At 56.8% G+C, this 19806-nt stretch overlaps 2 protein-coding genes and 1 long non-coding RNA gene across 10 annotated transcripts; 2 read left to right on the top strand and 1 right to left on the bottom strand.

Moving 5' to 3' along the window:
• The first annotated feature begins 943 nt into the window (after nucleotides 1-943).
• PRR14 (proline rich 14) lies at nucleotides 944-6563 on the top strand. Of its 5 annotated transcripts, none has more exons than XM_081553019.1 (12): nucleotides 944-1732; nucleotides 2492-2563; nucleotides 2687-2855; nucleotides 3515-3565; nucleotides 3640-3829; nucleotides 4115-4158; nucleotides 4360-4469; nucleotides 4772-5360; nucleotides 5498-5567; nucleotides 5651-5742; nucleotides 6003-6074; nucleotides 6165-6563. In XM_081553019.1, exons 1-12 carry the CDS (start codon nucleotides 1552-1554, stop codon nucleotides 6448-6450), a joined length of 1926 nt encoding a protein of 641 aa, XP_081409145.1. In that variant the 5' UTR covers nucleotides 944-1551; the 3' UTR covers nucleotides 6451-6563. The 5 variants fall into 5 exon arrangements, with proteins under 5 accessions (XP_081409145.1, XP_081409146.1, XP_081409150.1 ...); XM_081553024.1 differs by having other exon boundaries at nucleotides 1608-1665; nucleotides 3444-3565; XM_081553021.1 differs by having other exon boundaries at nucleotides 1664-1732; nucleotides 3444-3565.
• Nucleotides 5602-10842, bottom strand: LOC145531217 (uncharacterized). Of its 4 annotated transcripts, XR_014072282.1 has the most exons (5): nucleotides 10736-10842; nucleotides 9827-10129; nucleotides 6708-6891; nucleotides 6222-6480; nucleotides 5602-5917 (listed from the first exon to the last, which is right to left on the bottom strand). It is a non-coding gene; the product is annotated as an uncharacterized LOC145531217 (long non-coding RNA). The 4 variants fall into 4 exon arrangements; XR_014072281.1 differs by lacking the exons at nucleotides 9827-10129; nucleotides 10736-10842 and adding an exon at nucleotides 7687-8236; XR_014072280.1 differs by lacking the exons at nucleotides 5602-5917; nucleotides 9827-10129; nucleotides 10736-10842 and adding exons at nucleotides 7329-7597; nucleotides 7687-8236 and having other exon boundaries at nucleotides 6019-6480.
• Nucleotides 7923-19724, top strand: FBRS (fibrosin). Its single transcript, XM_081553018.1, has 18 exons — nucleotides 7923-9551; nucleotides 9841-10020; nucleotides 10759-10794; nucleotides 10913-10942; nucleotides 12004-12052; nucleotides 12144-12444; nucleotides 13809-14110; nucleotides 14316-14521; nucleotides 14638-14682; nucleotides 14901-14996; nucleotides 15234-15302; nucleotides 16075-16104; nucleotides 16488-16559; nucleotides 16870-16990; nucleotides 17087-17167; nucleotides 18026-18109; nucleotides 18251-18458; nucleotides 18555-19724. Exons 1-18 carry the CDS (start codon nucleotides 9096-9098, stop codon nucleotides 19129-19131), a joined length of 2943 nt encoding a protein of 980 aa, XP_081409144.1. The 5' UTR covers nucleotides 7923-9095; the 3' UTR covers nucleotides 19132-19724.
• The last annotated feature ends 82 nt before the right edge of the window (nucleotides 19725-19806 follow it).

The following is a 19806-nucleotide window of genomic DNA, read 5'->3' as shown; positions in this document are numbered from 1 at the left end:
CCCTCCCCAACCAGATTCTCAGAAACCAGGCCCTTTCTTCAGGCTACTTCCTTTACCCTTGGCATTGACTACTTCAGCAGACTTAGAGAATCAAAACTCAGATCAGGTTTGCTCTGCCCTTGAAAGCATTTCATTAACTTGCAGTCTGGGAAATACCTCTGTGTTTAAGCAGGCAAGTGAAAGCCTACAGGGGGCCTCTCAGTTTACCAAGATGGAGAGAGATCTCTACTTACAGCTGGAAGCATCGTCATACCAGCAGGGACCCTCCTCATGCACCTGTGTAGCCAGCCTTGCTCCAGGGGAAGAGAGAACACTTCTAGTTGAACCAGTTGTTGCTTATTCTCACCAGAAGTCTCATGATGGATTTCCAAAGGACCCAGCCCGCCTTGTACTACAGAGAGTCGCTGTAGTCCTAGGACACCTATCTGGTTGAGTCTTTCATTACAGAGTTGGGGAGTCTTCACGTTCCACACCAACACTTACCAATGCTGCTCTTTTTATATCATCCTTTCTGGGTCATTACTCTTATCACTCAATCCCATGCTGCTGCTGCTAAGTCGCTTCAGTCGTGTCCCTCTCTGTGCGACCCCATAGACGGCAGCCCACCAGTCTCCACCGTCCCTGGGATTCTCCAGGCAAGAACACTGGAGTGGGTTGCCATTGCCTTCTCCGGCTCAGTCCCATAGAAGAGAATTATGTTGGGCCGAGTAGGTCACTCTTCATCTTCATTCAGACCCGATTTTAGGTTTTAGTCTTTTTTGTTCCATCAGGAAAAATAAGTACTAGTTTGTACCAGCGAATCCTGGGGAAGGAGAACTAGTGGAGGCACGGGCTTTGGTGAGGCAGTGAGGGAGCGTTCATAGTCCGGAAGCCAGTACAAGCCCATTACCTACCCCCAACAGCAGGCTCCTGGTTTAAAAGTTTCACGAAGCAGCCTCTCTAAGCAGCAGGATCCCCGATTCCTTACTGCTAAGGATTATTTACACACCCCATCAGCCAGGCTCCTCTCCAGAGTGCTCGTGGGAGCCCGTCCTCTATAGAAACCTCTTCTCCTGCAGGAAGAGGTACACAACAGTCGGGTGAAGTGAACGTCCCAGCCTCCTCCTCACTTTGACTCAGCCCAGTCTCTCCAGGACACCGTGCGAGCAAAGAAGCCTGGGTCGGCACCAGCGCTAATCTCTGACCCCGACCACCCCCTGCCAAACTTTTCCCTGGCAACCTGGTAACTCGATTCAGGAAACTAGAATGGAACTGGAAACCGACTCAATGGGGTCTCTCTAGGAAGCTGGGAATTTCACATATCGTTAGCACTCAGTTCACGTTTATTGGTCTAAGAACGAAAGAACCGGAAGATGCCCTTAAAAAACGTGGCGGTAGCCTAGCTTCACCAGAGTTGCCTCAGTAGCTGAAGAAACTTGCCCTAGACTTCGGCCACCCACCGGCCAGAAAAGAAGACGCCGTCCGGTCCACTTAAGTTCATCGAGGACAGCGCAATCTGCCCTCAACTATAATGGCGGCACTGCCCAATTTGGCTTCTTACCCCTAGGCATAATGGCCGCCAGGCGGCTTCACTTAGTTTCTCACCACCCCGGAAGACCGGGACCGGCGATTGGGCGGTGCCCAAAGGCTCCGAGAAGAAGGCCCTCGGCGGTTGGGCAGTGCTGGGTAAGGCTGGTTTTAAAGGAGCCGGAGGTGGGAGCCGTCGAAGACCCGGGATCCGCGGGAGGCGGCGGTGAGCGGCGCGCGGGGGAGGGCATCGAGCGGCTGGAGAGAGGGCGGGAGGAGGGAGGGAAAGAAACTTTTGAACCATCTGGACCCGGGCTGGGGAGAGCGCTGGGCGGGGATCAGGGAGGGCGGAGGGAGGGGGTCTGTGGGCGGGACCTCCCGGGATTGGAGTGAAGGGGGTATCTGCTTGACAGTGGATCCCCGGGGATCCGGACTGAGTTCGTGATGCTCAAGCTCGGGCCGCCTCTGAGTGTAGCTTTGCGGAGCCGAAAGTCGCAGGGACAGGAGGATCCTGGCGCGGCGTCTGTTTGGAGGAACCGCGCTGGAGCATTGTGTCCGCGGGGATCCAGTCTAGGGGATCAGGTGGGAGGGCGGACTGCCGGCGTGTGCGAGTATTGCTTCGGAGTCCTCAGCCACTCCCCGTGGAGAGATCCGGCGGAAACTCAGCCTCCGAGGACTGGGATCCCAGCTGATCCCGGGGGATCTCAGGGCGAAATCTGCAGGGACAAAGGCCCCAGGAAGCTCGAGCCGTGGGAGAACTGGGACCACTGCAGCCCAGATTCTCGCGGCTCAGGCAGGGCGATCGCCGATCGCCGCGGCGGCAGAGGGGAGACACCCGTTCCCGGTAGCCAGGCGGGGGCGCCCTTACGCGCCCCAGGGCTCCGACCAGTGGGCTACCGGGAGCCGCGGGCGGACCATGAAGGGTGGAGCCCCACGGGAGGGGCTGGCCCTCACTCCCCGCTCCCCCGCTCCCCCCCCACCCCAGGCTGGAACCTGGGATCCCCCAGGGACTCCCCGGAGCCGCCGCTTCCCCCATGGACTTGCCCGGGGACTCCAGGTGAGAGCGCACCCCGCCCGCCTGTCTTGAGCCCGGGAAACGGGGAGCCTGGTGGCTGTACCGGGGAAACCACAGGGCCAACAACAGGCTCAGGCGACCCTCCTCTGCTCTCTCATCCTTCAGCACGCCTGGCCGGCAGCGTCTGTGCCGCCAACCCCTTGCTCGAGCATTATGGGGAGCCAAGAGCCCCAAACGGCCGAAACTGCAGCCTCTCGGGGCCCCTTCGCCCTTGGAAAAAGCCTCTCGGCGGGTCCTGGCCGTGGTCCTGGAAGATGTCATGGCTGCCCGCATGGTGAGCCTCTTGAACTGAGAGGCCCCTTTCTTCATCAGGTCCGCTCAGTAGCAAAGTCAAACTAGGTCACTAATGAAGATCACTGAGGTCCAAACACCTCATTCTCACACACATCCATCAGTCAGCCTCCCTAATGCTAGAGTTGTTTTTTTTTTTTTGGCTTGGCTTTCACTTACTCTAGCCTGGAATTGGGCAGGGTCTCTGGTGCCAAAACCACATCCCCACAACTCTTAAGTGTGAGAAACTCCCCTGCTTTCTTCCCAGCCCAATTTCTAGGCAATCCTTGGGAAGCAGGCTGAGGTCTTTGGCTCCATTGCACAGATTAGGAAAACTGAGGCCCCAACTAGGGCAATGACTCACTCCAGGTCACCCTCTCTTTTTCATTTATGCAAACAGCCTGGGTGACATTACCCAGGCCCCATACCAAACAGCTCGGGCCATAACTGACCTATTCTTTGGGGATTGCAAATGAATTCTAGCCACGATTTCTGTCATCTTGATGGCATAGGGCACTGTTAGGCATAGGGAGGCCCTATTCAGTCCAGCCTCATTCCATCACCTTCCTCTTGACACCTCCTCCTCTCTGAGGTCCCCCTGGCGCCCCAAGAAGAGAATTCCACCCCACGGCACCACAGCAACCGTCGGGATTCTGTTCACAGCCAGCTGCCTGCTTCACCACCCCGGCAGGCCACATGGTCCCCACAAGCCAGGTGAGCATGGCAGAATGGGAGGGAGGAGCTGGGAACACCGCAGAGCCCCACTGATCTTCCCGTTCCCTCTCTAGACCTCCTGACCCACTGCACCTATGCCGAGAGCCCTTGAGCCGTGTCCATCAGCCTCCTTCCACCCCAAGGCGGCGATCAAGGATAACACCTGGCCCAGAGGAGGGCTCTTCACAAAAGGTGGACCAGGCCTCCCAGCCCACCCTGGTGGTGATGCTACAGGACATTGCCAGCTCCAGACCCCGAGCTGAGGTATGGGAACTGCAGGGAAAGATGTCAGGGGTTCAGCTGGGGGCAGGCATGCCAGTCGGCATAGAAGAAAGGTGTGGGAGGACTGTGTCTGGGGTGGATTTTGTTCAGAGCAAGGAGGATGGCATTTTAGATTGGAAGACACTGCCTCAGCAAAGACCTATATGAAAAAGTCTTTAGCGTGAACCCAGGCAGGGGTCTGGAGACTGAGAGAGTCGGGATAGGGGAGCTACGGAGGCCACAGGGGGCTTTCCTGCCTCCCCATGAACACCCCCTGTTTATATCCAGGGCTTTGCTGATGAGGCTCCCAACTTCATCGTCCCAGCGAGAAGGTGAGAGGGCTGGGAAGGGATTATGAAGACGTGTAGGTGGCAGCTCTTATCCAGGCAGCCAAAGCTAGGGGCATCAGATTTTACATGTCCAGTGCTCCCTTGTAGCACCTTCAGAAGCATTCAGGGACAGGGGAGGTCCTGGCTCAGGTGGGATCTGAATCTGAAAGGTTCCTCTGCCTTTAACTTGTCCCTTCACCCTAGAACTGAGCCCAAGGTGATGGTTCACCAGCCAAAGCCTCCGTCCAGGGACCTGCCAGCCCCATCCCATCCATCTGCCCTGTCTGCAAACCCTCTGGTGAGCCCACCACCAGGTAAGGACTCAGATGGATGAGAAGGAGCGTTCTGGAAAATTCTAGCTGAGCTTAGAAGTGTCAGGTGCAGAGGTGGGGATGGGGCTTAACCCCCTCTCAGGGCGGAGCTTGGTGTGTGAAGATGGAGTTTAGACTTCAGAGACCTGAAGCTTAACTTCTGAATTTAAGGCTTGGTATTTTAGAGCTGGGCTTATTCCTCAGTGGGCAAAGGTTAAGTGTTTGGGGGAGGGGCTAAGGCTACTGAAGTGGGGCTTAGACACCTGCAGCTGAGGAATACCCACCTGACCCTCTCCTTTCCTCAGCCCCAGATCCTGTTCTGGAGCCCCCATCGACCCCACCGCCGTCCAGCCTTTTACGCCCCCGCCTCAGTCCCTGGGGCTTGGCCCCCCTCTTCCATTCCGTCCGCTCCAAGCTGGAGAGCTTTGCTGACATCTTCCTCACACCCAACAAAGCCCCGCGGCCCCCACCCCCATCACCCCCCATGAAGTTGGAGTTGAAGATTGCCATCTCAGAGGCCGGGCAGTCCGGGGCTGCTGAGGGCACTGTGGCAGTCAGTCCCCGGCCCCCTATCCACCAATGGCGGGCCCAAGACCAGAACCCCCCAGCACCTCTCACTAAGCCCTCTCTGGGCCGAAGCCACTCCTGCCCTGACCTGGGGCCCCCTGGCCCAGATCCCTGCAGCTGGCCCCCTGTTCCAGCCCTCCCAAGCCGGCCACGGCCTCGGCGGCACACGGTGGGTGGTGGAGAGATGGCCCAAGCCCCACCACCCCCTCGGCCCTGTCTCCGGAAAGAGGTCTTCCCTCTTGGAGGAGTGGGAGGCTCTCCTCCCCTCGTCACATCTTGCTCGTCTACTGCATCCACCTCTTCCTTCTCTGAACCTGCAGAACCCAGGTAGTGCTCTTGATAAACCCTCCTTAAAGCTCTGGCCACAGGAGGGGGCCCAGCCTCCTACCCTAGTATCCAGTGGGCAGGAGAGGGGGAGGTAGCTGGGAATGCTGTTTGGCCCTGAGCCTTGACCTTCTCTACAGGTTGAGCTCAACCAAGAGAAAGGAACCAAGGGCCCCAGAAGACCAGGTGCTTTCAGACCGCGAGACCAAGGTAGGGGTACAGGTGAATGGGGAGGAGACAAGCAGGAGCCTGAGCCCACGCTGCACTTTTTACCCTCTGCCCCATCTTTGCAGACCATCGGGAAGGTTTCTCGATTCAGAATACGCAGGACACCAGCCCGTTCTCAAATAAACCTCACACCAATGGGGCTGCCTCGGCCAGTCAGGTGAGAAGCTTGTCGTGGCATGGATCTGAAGCAGGTGTAGGCTCAGATCCCCTGAGTGTGGCTCTGCTTCCTCTCGGTCCAGCTTGGAGGGGTCCGTTTGATCTGGACGTGGTTTGCATGTAGAACCATCTGTCTGCCTCAGGCAGCACTCCTGGCTCCTGGCAGATCCTGGAAACTGAAATACAGACCAGGCCTTACTTATCCCTTCTCCAGGCCCACTGGCCCCAGGTTTCTCAGTGACCTCTGCTCTTGGCTCGTAGGTTGAACAAGAAGGAGTTCAGCTTGGAAGAAATTTATACCAACAAGAATTACCAATCACCCACAACCAGGAGGTGAGAAACTTTGAAGGCTTAGGGGTGACAGAGGGAAAACTGGAATCAGGGGGCATGCTGGTAACCTGGACTCCTCCCTGCCTGGTCCAGGACCTTTGAGACCATCTTTGAGGAACCCCGGGAGCGCAATGGGACTCTGATTTTCACCAGCTCGAGGAAGCTCCGGCGGACTGTAGAATTTCGGGACAGCAGTCTTCCTCGATCCCGGCGGCCATCTCGTGGGGCCCGGGCTGCAGCTGGAAGGACCCTTCCTCCCAATCTGGCCCCCAGCCCAGATGTAGAACCCCTGCTGCAGCAGCGACTCCAGGAGCTGGACGCCTCACTCGTGGAGGAGGAGGAGGAGGAAGGAGATCAAGATCGGCCCCATCGGACTTAGAAGCTCCATCTGTTTGTCTGTCCATGCGTCCTGGTGGGGGAGTGGAGGGAAGTCTCTGAGGCAGTTTTAATTTTTTCTCTATATTTCTAGTAAAGTTTTCAGTATGTTTCTGATGTCTCTAGCAGAGTTTGAGATTCACTGCCAGTACTGGCTGATGTCTCTACTTTGGCCTGCAAACTGGGAAATGAGGGTGGTACCAGGAAAGACCATGAAGTGGGATATAGGGAACGGGGTAGAGGAATGGTCATTGAAGATACCTTCTTGGGTTGAGAATTTTCCTATGCAGGGGGATACTTCTGAATCTGCTCCAGAAGATACTGTGATTCTGGACCCGGGTCAGGGACTGAGGGAATGCCCTGGTGGTCTAGGGGTTAGCACTCCATGCTTCCACTGCAAGGGCTGCAGGTTCCATTCTTGGTTGGAGGACTAAGAGCCTGCACACTGCGGGGCACAGCCAAAAAAAAAAAAAAAAAGGAGGAGGCTGAAAGTCCTAGAGTGGACTAAAGCCCTGTTCTAGATAGCCCTGAGTTCCTTCTAACACACAGGCCAAGAATCTTTTGTTGGATTCAAGAACTAATAATAATCAGCTATAATTAAGCACCTACAACAACCTGTCACAGGTACTTGACCTACAAATAGCCCTATGAGAATTACACCCATTTTACACATGAGAAAGCAAGCTGTCAGTGTAATGTCCACATTAAAAGGGAAACCCAGGCAACCAGAGAACACAAGCAGCACACTACATCTTTCATAACTTAAAGGTAGAATAGTGGCCAGGAGCACAGACCGGAGCTAAGCTTCCTGAGTAAATCCTGCTCAGGAAACTGAAAGTGTATCAATTCCCCTCTCCTGTAAAATAGGGCTGATGGTAGTACCTTCCTAAGAGACTTCTGTCAAATGAGTTCATATGTGAGAAGGTGTCCGGCACACAATGCAAACTGTTTTTTTCTTGTTAGCACGCAGACCCCAGGCCGGCACTCCTACTGCACTGAGCGATAACGGGACGCGAAAGCTTCCTTTAAGCTCGACTGGCGCTCTCAAGCCGCGTGCTCTAACCACCCGGCACGGCGGGGGATCCCGCTGAGCCGCCAGCCCTAGGGTTGTAGCATCACGCGCGTGCGCGAGAAGCCAGAGAGCCTGTGGACTAAGCCAAGCGGCAGAAAGGGAGCGAAGATATAACCGGCAATCGACTATGTCCTTCCGCGGCCGCGCGCCACCCAGCGGCCAACTGACCTCAACGACAAGCACACTAGATCCAGATGCTCGGCTAGACGCCGTCAGGAGAGTAGCCAATAAACGAAGAGCAGGAAGAGGCGGGGTCATCTGGAGGACCGCCCCAAGCACTTACTTCTAACCAGTTGAGTCACAAGACTTGATGAGGGGCGGAGCTAATCTGACGTATACCAAATCCAAGATTTGAGGGCGGTTACATATTACTCCCTCCCTCCCGCGTTTGACTCCGCCCCTTCGACTTGACGTACACTTCTCAGCCTATCAACGGCTAAGCCTGTAGAGGGGTGAGGGGAAGGGGGCGGAAAGTGGGAGGAGACAGAGAGAGGAAGGAGGCGTAGGCTGAGGAGGAAGAGGGAGGAGGGGCAGGGAAGTCCTGGCGGAGAAGAGGCCCAAGACTCCAAAGGAGACGACAAGAGGGTGAGCTGGAGCTCCCCAGCTGCCCAGCAGCCGTTCCGGATTCTTTAAGGCGGACGTCAGACAGACACGGAGGAAAGAAGGAAGAGACTTTTATGTCGGCAGACAGACAAGCTCTACCCGTCACCGTTGCCTCACATCCGGGGCTTTGGAGGGCTGGCCCCCCCTCGGCCCCGCCCCCCACCTCGCGCCTTTCATGGCGACCGGAGGCGGAGGCTGGCAGAGCTGGGCCTGGAAGAGGCCCCTTTAAATCTCCTTAAAGGGGTGGCCACCGATCTCGGCGGACTACAACGCCAGCCTTTAAAGGGGAAGCCACCGAACAGACGCTGACAAATTGAGAACTGTGCTGTTGGGAGAACTGGAGCGAGTAGGGGATTCTCATCGTCACTTCTCAACGCAAGAAGTCCTTTAAATTCAACTTAAAGGGGAAGTGGCCGTTTGTGGAGGACTAGAAACTAACTCCCGAGCCCTTAAAGGGGCGGCCTGCTGTTTGGAGAACCCTGGACTCCTTAAAGGGGTGGCCTCTTTTAGCCGGAGGACTTGAGGCACTTTTAAAGGGGAGGTCGACGTTTCGGGGCGAGCTTTCGGCCCCTTTTAAAGGGGTGGCCCTTCCTCTTCCTCGGGGAGACTTGCCTCGACCCCTGGTAGGGGGCGGCCACCGAACTAGGCCGGTTGGACACCGTCGGGTCGTCTTAAAGGAGTCAGGGACTGGACAACTTGAGGCCTTGCCTTAAAGGGACGGCCGCCCCGTTTTCGCTGTCTCGGCCCCGCCGGCCCCACAGGGGGGGCTCTCGGGCTTGTCGCCCCGGGGGCGGCGCCGGCTCCCTGGGCCTTGGCCTTGGGGCACGCTCGGGGCGAGCAGATCCTGCTTTAAAGGGAAAGCCGTGGCCCTTTCGTCCCTGTGCAGCCGCCACCGCCGCGCCTGCGATCCCGGGCCTGCGGACAGGCCGCTTCGGGGCCCGCCGCCTCCGGATGCGGCGCTGAGGGCGGTCGCCATGGAGACGGCAGCGGCCGCGGCTCCCGGCCCGGGCTGGGCCGCTGAGGGGGAGCGGCGGCGGCGGCGCTGCTCGCGCCGAGACCGAGACCGGGAGCAGCGGCGCCGCCGAGGTCCCGGCGGCGACGCGCCCCGGGCCCTGTTGGCCGCCCCGCGCGGCTCTTCGTCCTCGTCGTCGCCGCCGCCGCCCGCCAGGCCGTGGTCGTCAGCTTCGTCTGGAGAGCGGCCCGGAGGCCCGAGACGGCGGCGGCCGCGTCCCAGGCCTCGGCCCCCGCGACCCCGAGCTCGAAAGCGGCCTGCTGGCTCGGGCAGCCGCGGTGAGGAAGAGGAGGAGGAGGAGGAGGGGGGCGCAGACGATGGGGAGGCCGAGGAAGAGCCTGAGGAGGAGGAAGAAGAGGAGGAGGACTTGATCGATGGCTTCGCCATCGCCAGCTTCGCCAGCCTCGAGGCCTTGCAGGTGGGGCCTGTTGGGGCTGGGGACCTTTGGGGGGCTTCAGAGGGCCAGAGAGGGTACGGTGCCTGGAGTGGGTGGAGTTGAGGGGGGAATGCTGGCACCCCAAACCAGAGCAACCGGCTCCTCTGGCCAGGCCTCTGCCCCACCCTGGGTGGGAGGAGGTAGAGCTAGTCTCCAGGGACCAACCAGGTTACCCGGCCTGAGAGCCACTTTGGTAGCTTGGTCACCCCCAGAGAGGTGGGGAGCTTTCCTTTCTCCACCATCTACTTTAGTCCCACCTCCTCCTCCACAGAAGGATGCATCTCTTCAGCCCCCAGAGCGACTGGAGCATCGGCTGAAGCATTCTGGGAAGCGGAAGAGGGGGGGCTCCAGTGGGGCAACTGGGGAACCAGGGGACAGCTCTGATCGAGAGCCTGGCCGGCCCTCTGGGGATCGGGCCCGAAAATGGCCCAATAAGCGGAGAAGGAAAGAGGTGAGCTTGTCCCAGATCCTTGTCCTTTAAAACTCTGAGCCGAATGTTCTTCACATAGACCCATTTTCCATCAGCAGTGCTGCTACCCATGGTGAAGTGACCCCAGTCTCTAAGGGCAAAGAGAAAGGCAGATTAAATTTGAGCTCCCACTGCCCCATCCCGGACTGGTAAAGACATGTCCACAGTCAGACTTGCTGGCTTTTGGCTGATACTGGGTCTGCCTCAAACATATTGATAATTCAGAGATGTATCAGAAGGACGTAGTTGAATCGTAAATTAGATATGGTCTCTGTGCCCCTTTTCAAGGCAGTGTCAGTCTAGTAGGAAAGAAATAATCTTTGAGCAAACACCGAGACCAAAACTTGAGAGGCACCAAAAGGTAGAGATCTGGGAGAGATGCTGCAGAAACCCACATGAGGAAGCCACTCGTTCTGCCTGGGGGATGGGAGGAGGGTTGTGGTTAGGGAAAGCCCCCTGGGATGTCTTAGTCAGGCCTTGAAGGATAGTCATAAGTTTGCTGAGAAGAGAAATAGGGCTAAGTTGTTTTGGGCAAAAGCGCAGAGATGTGAGAATCTGGTAGATTTGAAAAGTTGCCAGAGCATTGGGAACTGGGTGGGGAATAGAAGGAGACTGAGAATAGGTCATGAGGGGCCTTCAGTGCCTTGCCAGGAAGCTTAGACTTTATCCAAAGGCCTCGCCACCCAGCCTCCCTTACCTCTGGACTCTGGTCTTTCTCAGGCCTCCTCCCGTCATTCTCTGGAAGCAGGATACATAGTAAGTGCTCTCCACCTGTACGGGCCCCTCCCTGTTCACTCCCTGTCTGAAACTCCCCTTGACCTTGGGCCCCCCTTCTCTTCCCTGTTGTGACACCTCTGTCTTTCCTTCTCCCCAGTGTGATGCAGAAAGTGATCTGGACGAGAGGGTGAGTGGGGCTAGAACTTGTTGGGTGGGCAGTATTACAGCTCATAAAATGAACTATGCCTTAAAGATCTCCTTGTGCAGCAGACAGAGCCTTCTCTTAAGTGGGGAGCATGAATTGAGTTGAGCCAGAAATAGATGTTTGGGGAGGATGGGGGGGGTGGGCGGGGATTGAGAAAGTAAATGACAAGTTTTATTTGGTAATTGGAGCCAATTGACCAAAGAATCAAAGGCCTATGCCTTGCTGTGCTGTCCTTTCCAAAGCACTTGGAGATACCGGTGGTTCTCCACGGAAACCCAGGGTGGCTATGGAACCCAGTTGGTTCTTCCTGCTGGTTATTAGTCTGCTCCTATAGATTAGAGTCTGAGTGTAGACCATAGTCATGGCAGTGAGGATGCTAAACTTTGTACACAGTGTAAGAATATATGCTATAAAGGTGTGTTTCATTTTGTCCTTAGGGCTGATGTGCTAGCTTTGAAAGTGTATTCTAGCAGTTGATGCTGTTCTCCTGTCACTAACTAAATGTGTACTCCCTGATGTGTGTCTTGCTGTAGTTTAAAAAGTTGACAGGACAGGGACTTCTATGGTGAAGCAAATAGTCCTTGTCCATCTGATGGGGGCACTACTGGGAGAGTGGGAGCCCATTGTTACGAGAACCTGAATCTGAGTTTTTATGAAGAATCGCCAGATTTCTAAGTATTCGCAGTTAGTTTAAAACTTTTGCTGACATTTATGGACCAAACAGACCTATGAGCCCGGTAGACAGTCTGGGCCAGCAGTTAGTGATATCTGACATTTTTGTCTTGATTTGCCTGTTTCTCTGTTACTTCAGGACTGCCTCAATTCAGTCTTCCTGGCCTATCAGATGCACAGGCTTAGTTGCTCTACCCTTTACCCCGAACATAGGGCCTCCCAGAGCCCACAGTCTGGTGGATTTCAGCTAAGCTGATGGAATAGACTTGTCACCACTACCAGGGTCTAGCCAACTCCAGAGGTGGTTGGCCTTCCTGGGTGAAGGCCTGACCTGACGAGAACCTGACTGTGTCCCTATCCTTCTTCCCCAGGTCTCCGATGATGACCTCGACCCGTCCTTTACTGTCTCAACCAGCAAAGGTTGGTCCCGAGGGCTGGGGTTGGAGACAAGGGAGGGATATTGGGTGAGCATGGTCCTTAACTGAGTATGTCTGCCGTCCTGCCCTAACAGCCTCGGGCCCCCACGGCGCCTTCAATGGGAACTGTGAAGCAAAACTCTCCGTAGTCCCTAAAGTGTCGGGCCTGGAGCGGAGCCAGGAACAGCCCCCAGGGCCCGACCCGCTGCTAGTGCCTTTCCCCCCGAAGGAACCACCACCTCCACCGGCCCCTCGGCCTCCTGTCTCACCCCCTGCACCCCTGCCGGCCGCCCCCAGTCTGCCACCCCCACCCCAGCCCCAGCTGCAGCTTCGGGTTTCGCCTTTTGGCCTCCGCACTTCCCCCTATGGCAGCAGCCTGGACCTCAGCACTGGCAGGTGAGTGACTGGGGGGGTCTGGCAGGGTCTGGAAAGGCCTGGTCATTTTGGTGCCAACCCCTGCATTCTGTGTCTGGGGACATGGATTGGTTCCTGTGGGATATCACTTAAAAAGGGATTTGGGGGCTAAAAAGTTTGAGAGATACTGTTGGACAAATTTAAAGAGATTACTACAGGACTTCTCAGAATCCTTTATATATTCACTTGCAGAGGAATCCAGTTTGTGCCGTTTCCCAATTTTATTTCCCAAGGTTTTTTTTTTTTTTTTTTTTTTGGCAAGGCACATCTCTTAGGAATAGTGTTGTTTGGAACATACTTTGGGAAATGCTGACATGATGACTAAGAGTGCTGACTTTGACTCGTGGATTCAAATTCTTACTCTGCCACTTAATGGCTGTGTGATTTTTGACAAGTCACTTAACCTCTCTGAGCCTCAATGTCTTCTTTTTGTAAAATGAAATAATAATAGTACCTTTATTGTAAAGCTGTTGTGAAGATTAATTATGAGTTAATGCAGTGTTTCCCAAAGTGTGTACACTCTTTTGTTAGTGGTGTGTGAGAGAATTTTAGTTGGTACGTGAGTAAAATTTTTTCACCTTTGATGTGTTTTAAAAAAAAATACAAGTAGTACCTCAGCCTCTTGATTTTACACATTACTCTTTGGTGAGGCCAAGTGAAAAAGCAACTGAGTTAAGTTCAGAGAACTAAATCGTACAAGGGGTCCCAGGAATGCGGCAGCAGTTGGGAAGGTGATGTGGAATGCTGGAAACTTGGATTAGCATATAAAGCAGGTGACAGCACTTGGCATATAGTAAGTGCTCACTGAAGGGTAAGACTTAATGACACTTCTATGATTGATGCAATTTTTGTTGTTACTGTTATCATCATTATCATTTCTTCCCTTATTGAGAAAACTAAGGCTCAGAGAGAGGCAGTGACTTGCTCAAGGTCACCCAGGGTGTTAATGGCAAGATGGGCCTAGAATTCAGGCCTCCTGACTCCTACACCAGACCAGCGCAGTGCTGCTTCCACTGTCTTCGGGTGGGAACCCAGGTGGCCTGTTGTAATTAAGCGTCAAAGTGAATGATATGTTTTGTGCTGTGATTGAGTCAGAAAAGGGAAAGACCAAAGGCATCAGAGGCAGCTGTGTGGAAGAAGAGACAGGAGGGGGGCGTTGTTGGGTGTGGGAGGTACCTCCGTCTGAGGATGGGTTTCCTGGGTGGGGGGTAGGGGTCCTGGGGGCCGGGTTCTACCACCTTCCACGTTGGAGAACCAGGGTCAAGGTATCTCCCAGGCTTCTGACCCCCTCCCGTCAGAGCTGGCACCTCCCAGCCCCTCACTCATCTCCCCACTTCTCTCCCCAGCTCTTCACGGCCGCCCCCCAAGGCCCCGGCCCCTCCCGTGGCTCAACCTCCCCCCTCATCATCCTCTTCGTCCTCTTCCTCCTCATCTGCCTCCTCCTCGTCCGCGCAGCTCACCCACCGGCCCCCGACGCCCTCACTGCCCCTGCCTTTATCCACCCACAGCTTCCCCCCTCCTGGGCTTCGGCCTCCCCCACCACCCCACCACCCCTCCTTGTTCTCCCCTGGCCCCACCTTGCCCCCACCCCCACCCCTGCTGCAGGTGCCAGGGCACCCTGGGGCCTCAGCCGCTAACGCCCTTTCTGGTGAGTTTGGGGTCCTGGCCGGGGGGTGGGGGGCCATGGCCCTGGGCTTGGGCCCGTTCGATTTGGGGGCATCTGGACCTTAGCAGGCAGCAGGGCTTGAGGAGGGAGTGGCCCAAGGCCAGAAGGGAAGGCCAGTCACTTGGGCCCAAGGAGGCTGCCATGGTGGCTACAGATGTTAAAGCCTTCTCCCCCTCCCCTCCCACAGAGCAGGACCTGATCGGCCAGGACCTGAACTCTCGCTACCTGAATGCCCAGGGTGGCCCAGAGGTGGTGGGGGCAGGGGGCTCGGCCCGGCCCCTGGCCTTCCAGTTCCACCAGCACAACCACCAGCACCAGCACACCCACCAGCACACCCACCAGCACTTCACCCCTTACCCCCCGGGCCTGCTGCCACCCCACGGCCCCCACATGGTGAGCTCCTCATTGGGCCAGTGATGAGGCTCAGAGACCTGGGGGGGAGGGTGTGGCTTCCAGGGGAAAGCCCTGGGTTCCTGGCTGGCAGCTTACTCTTCCCTTCTCTTCCCTAGTTTGAGAAATATCCAGGAAAGATGGAAGGCCTTTTCCGGCATAATGTGAGTGTGTGTGTGTGGTGTGTGGGCATGGATATATCAGTGCGTGTGGCCCTGACTGTTGGGGTTCAGTCTTCAGCTTCCAAAGCAAGAGCCTTGAGCCTGGGAGAGCTCCCTGGGGGAGGGTGGGGTGTCTAGGGTGGAGGCCAGAGGACCGATGAGCAGACCAGACCTGGGCTGCACCTCCACCGCCAGTTGGACTAGTCCCCTTCTCTCCGCAGCCGTACACGGCCTTCCCTCCCGCAGTGCCCGGCCTCCCTCCGGGCCTCCCGCCGGCTGTCTCCTTTGGCTCCCTGCAGGGGGCCTTCCAGCCCAAGGTGAGCTCCCAACCCAGACACCACCACCACCTCCCACCCCTTATAAACCCAGAGACTCCCAGAACCATGTACCTTCTCATTCTTCCCAAACCACGCCCCTCCTCCTGACCTCCCCCTGTGGATCCAGGTTTTTTCAAAGCTGTGCTCCCTCCCTGTCCCAGCCTCTGGCTTGATTCTAGCCCCTTTTTATGCCTGGCATCAGCTCCTCTGACTGATCCCTCCACTCCCCTTTGCCAGAGCACGAACCCCGAGCTGCCACCACGACTGGGGCCAGTGCCGAGCGGGCTTCCCCAAAAGGGGACACAGGTGAGGGGGGTCAAGGCAGGTCCTTGGGGAGCTCGAAGATCTGTTGAGGGAGAGCAGTGTTGACTTGAGAGTGACTCCCTGATCCCTCGCTTTAATACATGATCGGGGGTATCCCTGAGAATCTGAGAAGAGGGAATTTCTGTCGGTGAAGTTTTTCTCAGGCATGAGGGATAGGAATTTTGTGAAGTTGCCCCAGAAATAAGATTACTAGGACAGTAGTTTTTATAAGGGTTTTCAGGTTTTTTTTTAAGTCACAGCATTCTTTTTTTTCAAATGACATCATACCAGGAAGTTCTGTCCTTAACGAAAAGTTAAGCTACACCTTTGTGACAAGACATGGGCAGCAGCCTTAAAGCCCAGGGAACATCGTGAAAAGCATAGGATGTGTTTCCTAAAAGAGAGACTAGACCAGAGGTTTTCCAGCTTCCTTTAACAATTGTAAAGGTATTTTTCTAAAGAAAGTTTAAGCAGATTCTCATTATATGTGACGCTGTCAATCAGAGAGCTACTCTTCTCTGAGAAACCTGCCTGCCCACTAACCCATTCTACAGCCTTCCAGGCAGGGTACCTCCTTGGGGCCAGGTGCAGTAACTTGGTGCTGGAAGGGAAATGCCTGGAGTGGGAGAAACGGGGAAAAGGAGAAGTTTGAGGGTGCCACACAAAGTCTTAGAGAGGTGCTTGGGTGGGCGGGGCATTGGGGACTGTGGAGATGAGGTACCCAGGTCAGTAAACAGGTTTGAACTGCCGCCAATCTCTGCTTTACCCTTCCTAGATCCCTGACCATTTCCGGCCACCTTTGAGGGTGAGTTTGGTGAGGACCTCAGGCTGCATGAGGCTGGGGGCTGGCGTCAGTGTGTTTGTCTGAGGGGTGGGTCTTGCTTGGGAATAAGCCAGAAGCCCAAGACGTGGAGGCAGCCAGATGGAACAGCAGGAAATGAAAGGCTTGCAAACCGCAGGCCTGGGTTCACACACAGCAGGCCATGGGACCTTGGGCAAGACTGTTTTCTCTCTCTGAGCCTCAGTTTCCTAGGCTGTGAAATGAACCTAGTCCTAACCCCTCACTTGTAGGGGTTGACAAATGGGGATGTTGTGTGGCGAGGCTGGGCCCAGGGCCAGGTCTGGAGTGGGTGATGAGTGAATGTTCTTTCCTTCCCTCTCCCTTTGGTCATCCTTCTGGGGCGGCAGAAACCAGGGAAGTGGTGTGCCATGCACGTGCGCGTGGCTTACATGATCCTGAGACACCAGGAAAAGATGAAGGTACTGGGGCCGGAGGGCTGGGGAGAGCGGGCCTGCCTGAGCTCTGGGCATCTACCTTCAGTGGAGCTTGGCAGAATCTTGGCCAGAAACGTCCTCTCCTGTCCCTGGTCACTGCCTGAGCAGTTCCACAGTCAGTACTAGGTTCTCTCGCTAACTTGGGGGTGGTCAGAGAAGGTTCGGAGAGAGGCAGAGGTCTACCCTAGCCCTCCCTTGGCACCAGCCAGCTCTCGGAGGGGGCCTCAGGGTGGAGGAGCAAGAGCGGGACCACACCTGCCTCCTCACTCACTGCCCCTCTCCCTGTCCCATGCAGGGCGACTCCCACAAGCTTGACTTTCGGAACGACCTCCTGCCCTGCCTTCCGGGGCCCTATGGGGCCCTGCCCCCTGGGCAGGAGCTCTCCCACCCGGCCGCCTCCCTCTTCACTGCGACTGGTGAGTCTGGCCAGCCCTCTCTGGGCCTGAGGGTGCCCACCTGTAGCCCAAGGCCCACCTTGCACACACTCAGCCTCATCCGCCTCTCTGCCCCAGGTGCCGTCCATGCTGCAGCCAACCCTTTCACGGCAGCTCCCGGGGCCCATGGACCCTTTCTGAGTCCCAGCACCCACATTGGTAAGAGCCAAGGGCGTGTTGGGCAACCCAGGCCTTGACCTTGACTTCTTGGAGGTGTTCAGCAGGGGATTGAAATTATACCTGAGAGGCAGCTAGAATGGAGGGTAGACCTGGGTCCGCTTGCTTTGTGACCTCGAGCAAGTTACTCTCCCCACTCTGAGCCTTGATCTTACAATCTGTGAAATGGGATAATGAAGGGCAGAGTCATTGCAAGTCCCCATCAGCTCAGTCACTGTCTGAAATAGCCAGGGGTAGTGGGGAGAGACATGTGGAAGAAGGCTGTGCAGCATGGTCCCTGGCTCCCAGTGGTCTCAGCCAGCTTCTTGGGGAGATTTATCCTAGTTTGGATGAACAAGGAGGAATTGAGCCGGCTAGCCCAGGGAAAGGTGTTCTAGAAGAGGCAATTGTGACATTTCCCTAGCTGGCAAGTTAGGTGTTCTCACTGGCCATGTGACATACACACAAAGTCAGGGTTCATTTGCATGCAAGTGGGAGGCAGCTAGCAGAGGTTCTTCAGATGAGTAGCTGGCTGTTGAGCTGGCCTGGGTGGCGGGTATAGGGGAATGTGGGATAAGAGCCTGACCTTGGAGTCAGAGGCCTGGATTAGGGGTACCACTCGCTGGTTAGATGACCATTGATGGGCAAGTCACTTCACCTCTCTGAGCCTGTTTCATCATCCTTAACTGGAAATGATCCCACCTCCCTCATGGAACTTATGCCGTTAAACAACACATTGCACATTAAACCTCAGTACCTTTCCAGGGCCTGCTTGCTGACCAGCCTCTTCTCTGCCAGTCTATGATGCCTGCTCGGAGCCGGCTGCCCAGTGCTCTGACCGTCCCCCCCTTTCTCCCACAGATCCCTTTGGGCGTCCCACAAGCTTCGCCTCCTTGGCTGCCCTCTCCAACGGGGCCTTTGGAGGCCTGGGCAGCCCCACATTCAGTGAGTGCTGGAGGGGATGGGGAGGGATGGGGTGGGGGCTAGGGCGGTGGGTTGCTGTGCTCAAGCAGGGGGCCAGGAGGGTGCCTGAGCGGGCCCTACCACACCTGGCTCCCATCACCTTCTGCTCTGTCCTCTGTCTAGACTCCGGCGCCGTCTTTGCCCAGAAAGAAAGCCCAGGGGCCCCACCAGCCTTCGCCTCCCCCCCAGACCCATGGGGCCGCCTGCACCGCAGTCCTCTGGCCTTTCCTGCCTGGGTCCGGCCCCCTGAGGCCGCCCGGACACCAGGCTCAGACAAGGAGCGGCCGGTGGAGCGGAGAGAGCCTTCTCTCACCAAGGAGGAGAAGGACAGGTGTGGTTTCATGTGCCCCCCACCTGCCCAGCCCTCTGCCTGCCTGCCTGCTATCCATCTAAGCTCCTTCATCCTCTCCTTCCTCACCTCCCTCAGGGACCTCCCCTTCTCCCGGCCCCAGCTCCGAGTTTCTCCTGCTACTCCCAAGGCCCGGGCTGGCGAGGAAGGCGCCCGGCCCACCAAGGAGTCGGTGCGGGTAAAGGAAGAGCGGAAGGAAGAGGCTGCTGCGGCCGCCGCTGCCGCCGCCGCTGCTGCCGCTGCCGCTGCCGCTGCCACCACCGGGCCCCAAGGCCTTCACCTGCTGTTTGAGAGGCCCCGGCCACCCCCATTTCTGGGCCCTAGTCCTCCAGAGCGGTGTGCTGGCTTCCTGGAGCCAACCTGGTTGGCTGGGCCCCCTCGCCTCGCTAGGCCGCCCCGCTTCTACGAGGCGGGCGAGGAGCTGACTGGACCTGGGGCTGTGGCCGCCGCCCGCCTCTACGGTCTGGAGCCTGCCCATCCCCTCCTCTACAGCCGCTTGGCTCCGCCACCGCCACCCACTGCGGCCCCAGGAACCCCTCACCTTCTCAGCAAGACCCCACCAGGAGCCCTTTTGGGGGCACCACCTCCGCTTGTGCCCGCCCCCCGGCCTAGTTCCCCTCCTCGGGCCCCTGGCCCAGCCCGGGCTGACAGGTGAGGGAAGGGGAGGGGCAGGGGCATAGCTCCATCCCCCCTTTCTTTTGACAAGGTCCTAGAGCTGAGGTTTTCAAGCCAGGGCTGGAGGGCAGAGGTCATGACCTCACCAGCCACCTCTGAGGTCATGGAATCTGGGAGCAGAAGGTCCAACCCCCATGAGATCAAGCATCAGTTGGACCTTGGGGTCACTGGGAGGGCAGAGGTCACAAGCCTCTAGAGAGGTGTGTGTGTGTGTGTCTGTGAGAGAGAGTGTGTGTGTGTGTGTGTACATGAGAGTGGGGGTCATTTCAGAGATCACATCTCACGATCTCCTGAGGTGCACCATCGCCCCTTCTGAGGGCTCCTAGGCCCTTGGCCCGCCTCCCCAAGGGCTCACTAAGCCAGAGGCCAAAGTGCCCCCCTCCTCGTCACCTACCACCCAAGTCCTCATGCCCTCTCAGGGCTGGGGGAGGAGGGGCTAAAGGAAGGGGGGTTCCATGTACATATTTATCTCCCCTTCCACATAGCCCCCCAGACCTTTTGTACATTTTTACAGGGGTGCCCCTCCCAATAATCCCCCTTCCTGGTTAATTAAATCCTAAGACTGGTGCTGTGTTCCTAGCCTCTGGCCTCTCTGTGGGGGGAGGGGGAATTGAAGGGGGAAGAGCTGGGAGGGGACAGGCAGGGACCCAGGGCT

The sequence above is a fragment of the Giraffa tippelskirchi genome, chromosome 13 (assembly GCF_054371585.1).
Source record: "Giraffa tippelskirchi isolate mGirTip1 chromosome 13, T2T-mGirTip1v1.2.pri, whole genome shotgun sequence".
Lineage (NCBI taxonomy): Eukaryota > Metazoa > Chordata > Mammalia > Artiodactyla > Giraffidae > Giraffa > Giraffa tippelskirchi.
Note: the sequence above shows the minus strand (reverse complement) of the source record. Positions and strands in the feature narration are given on the sequence as shown.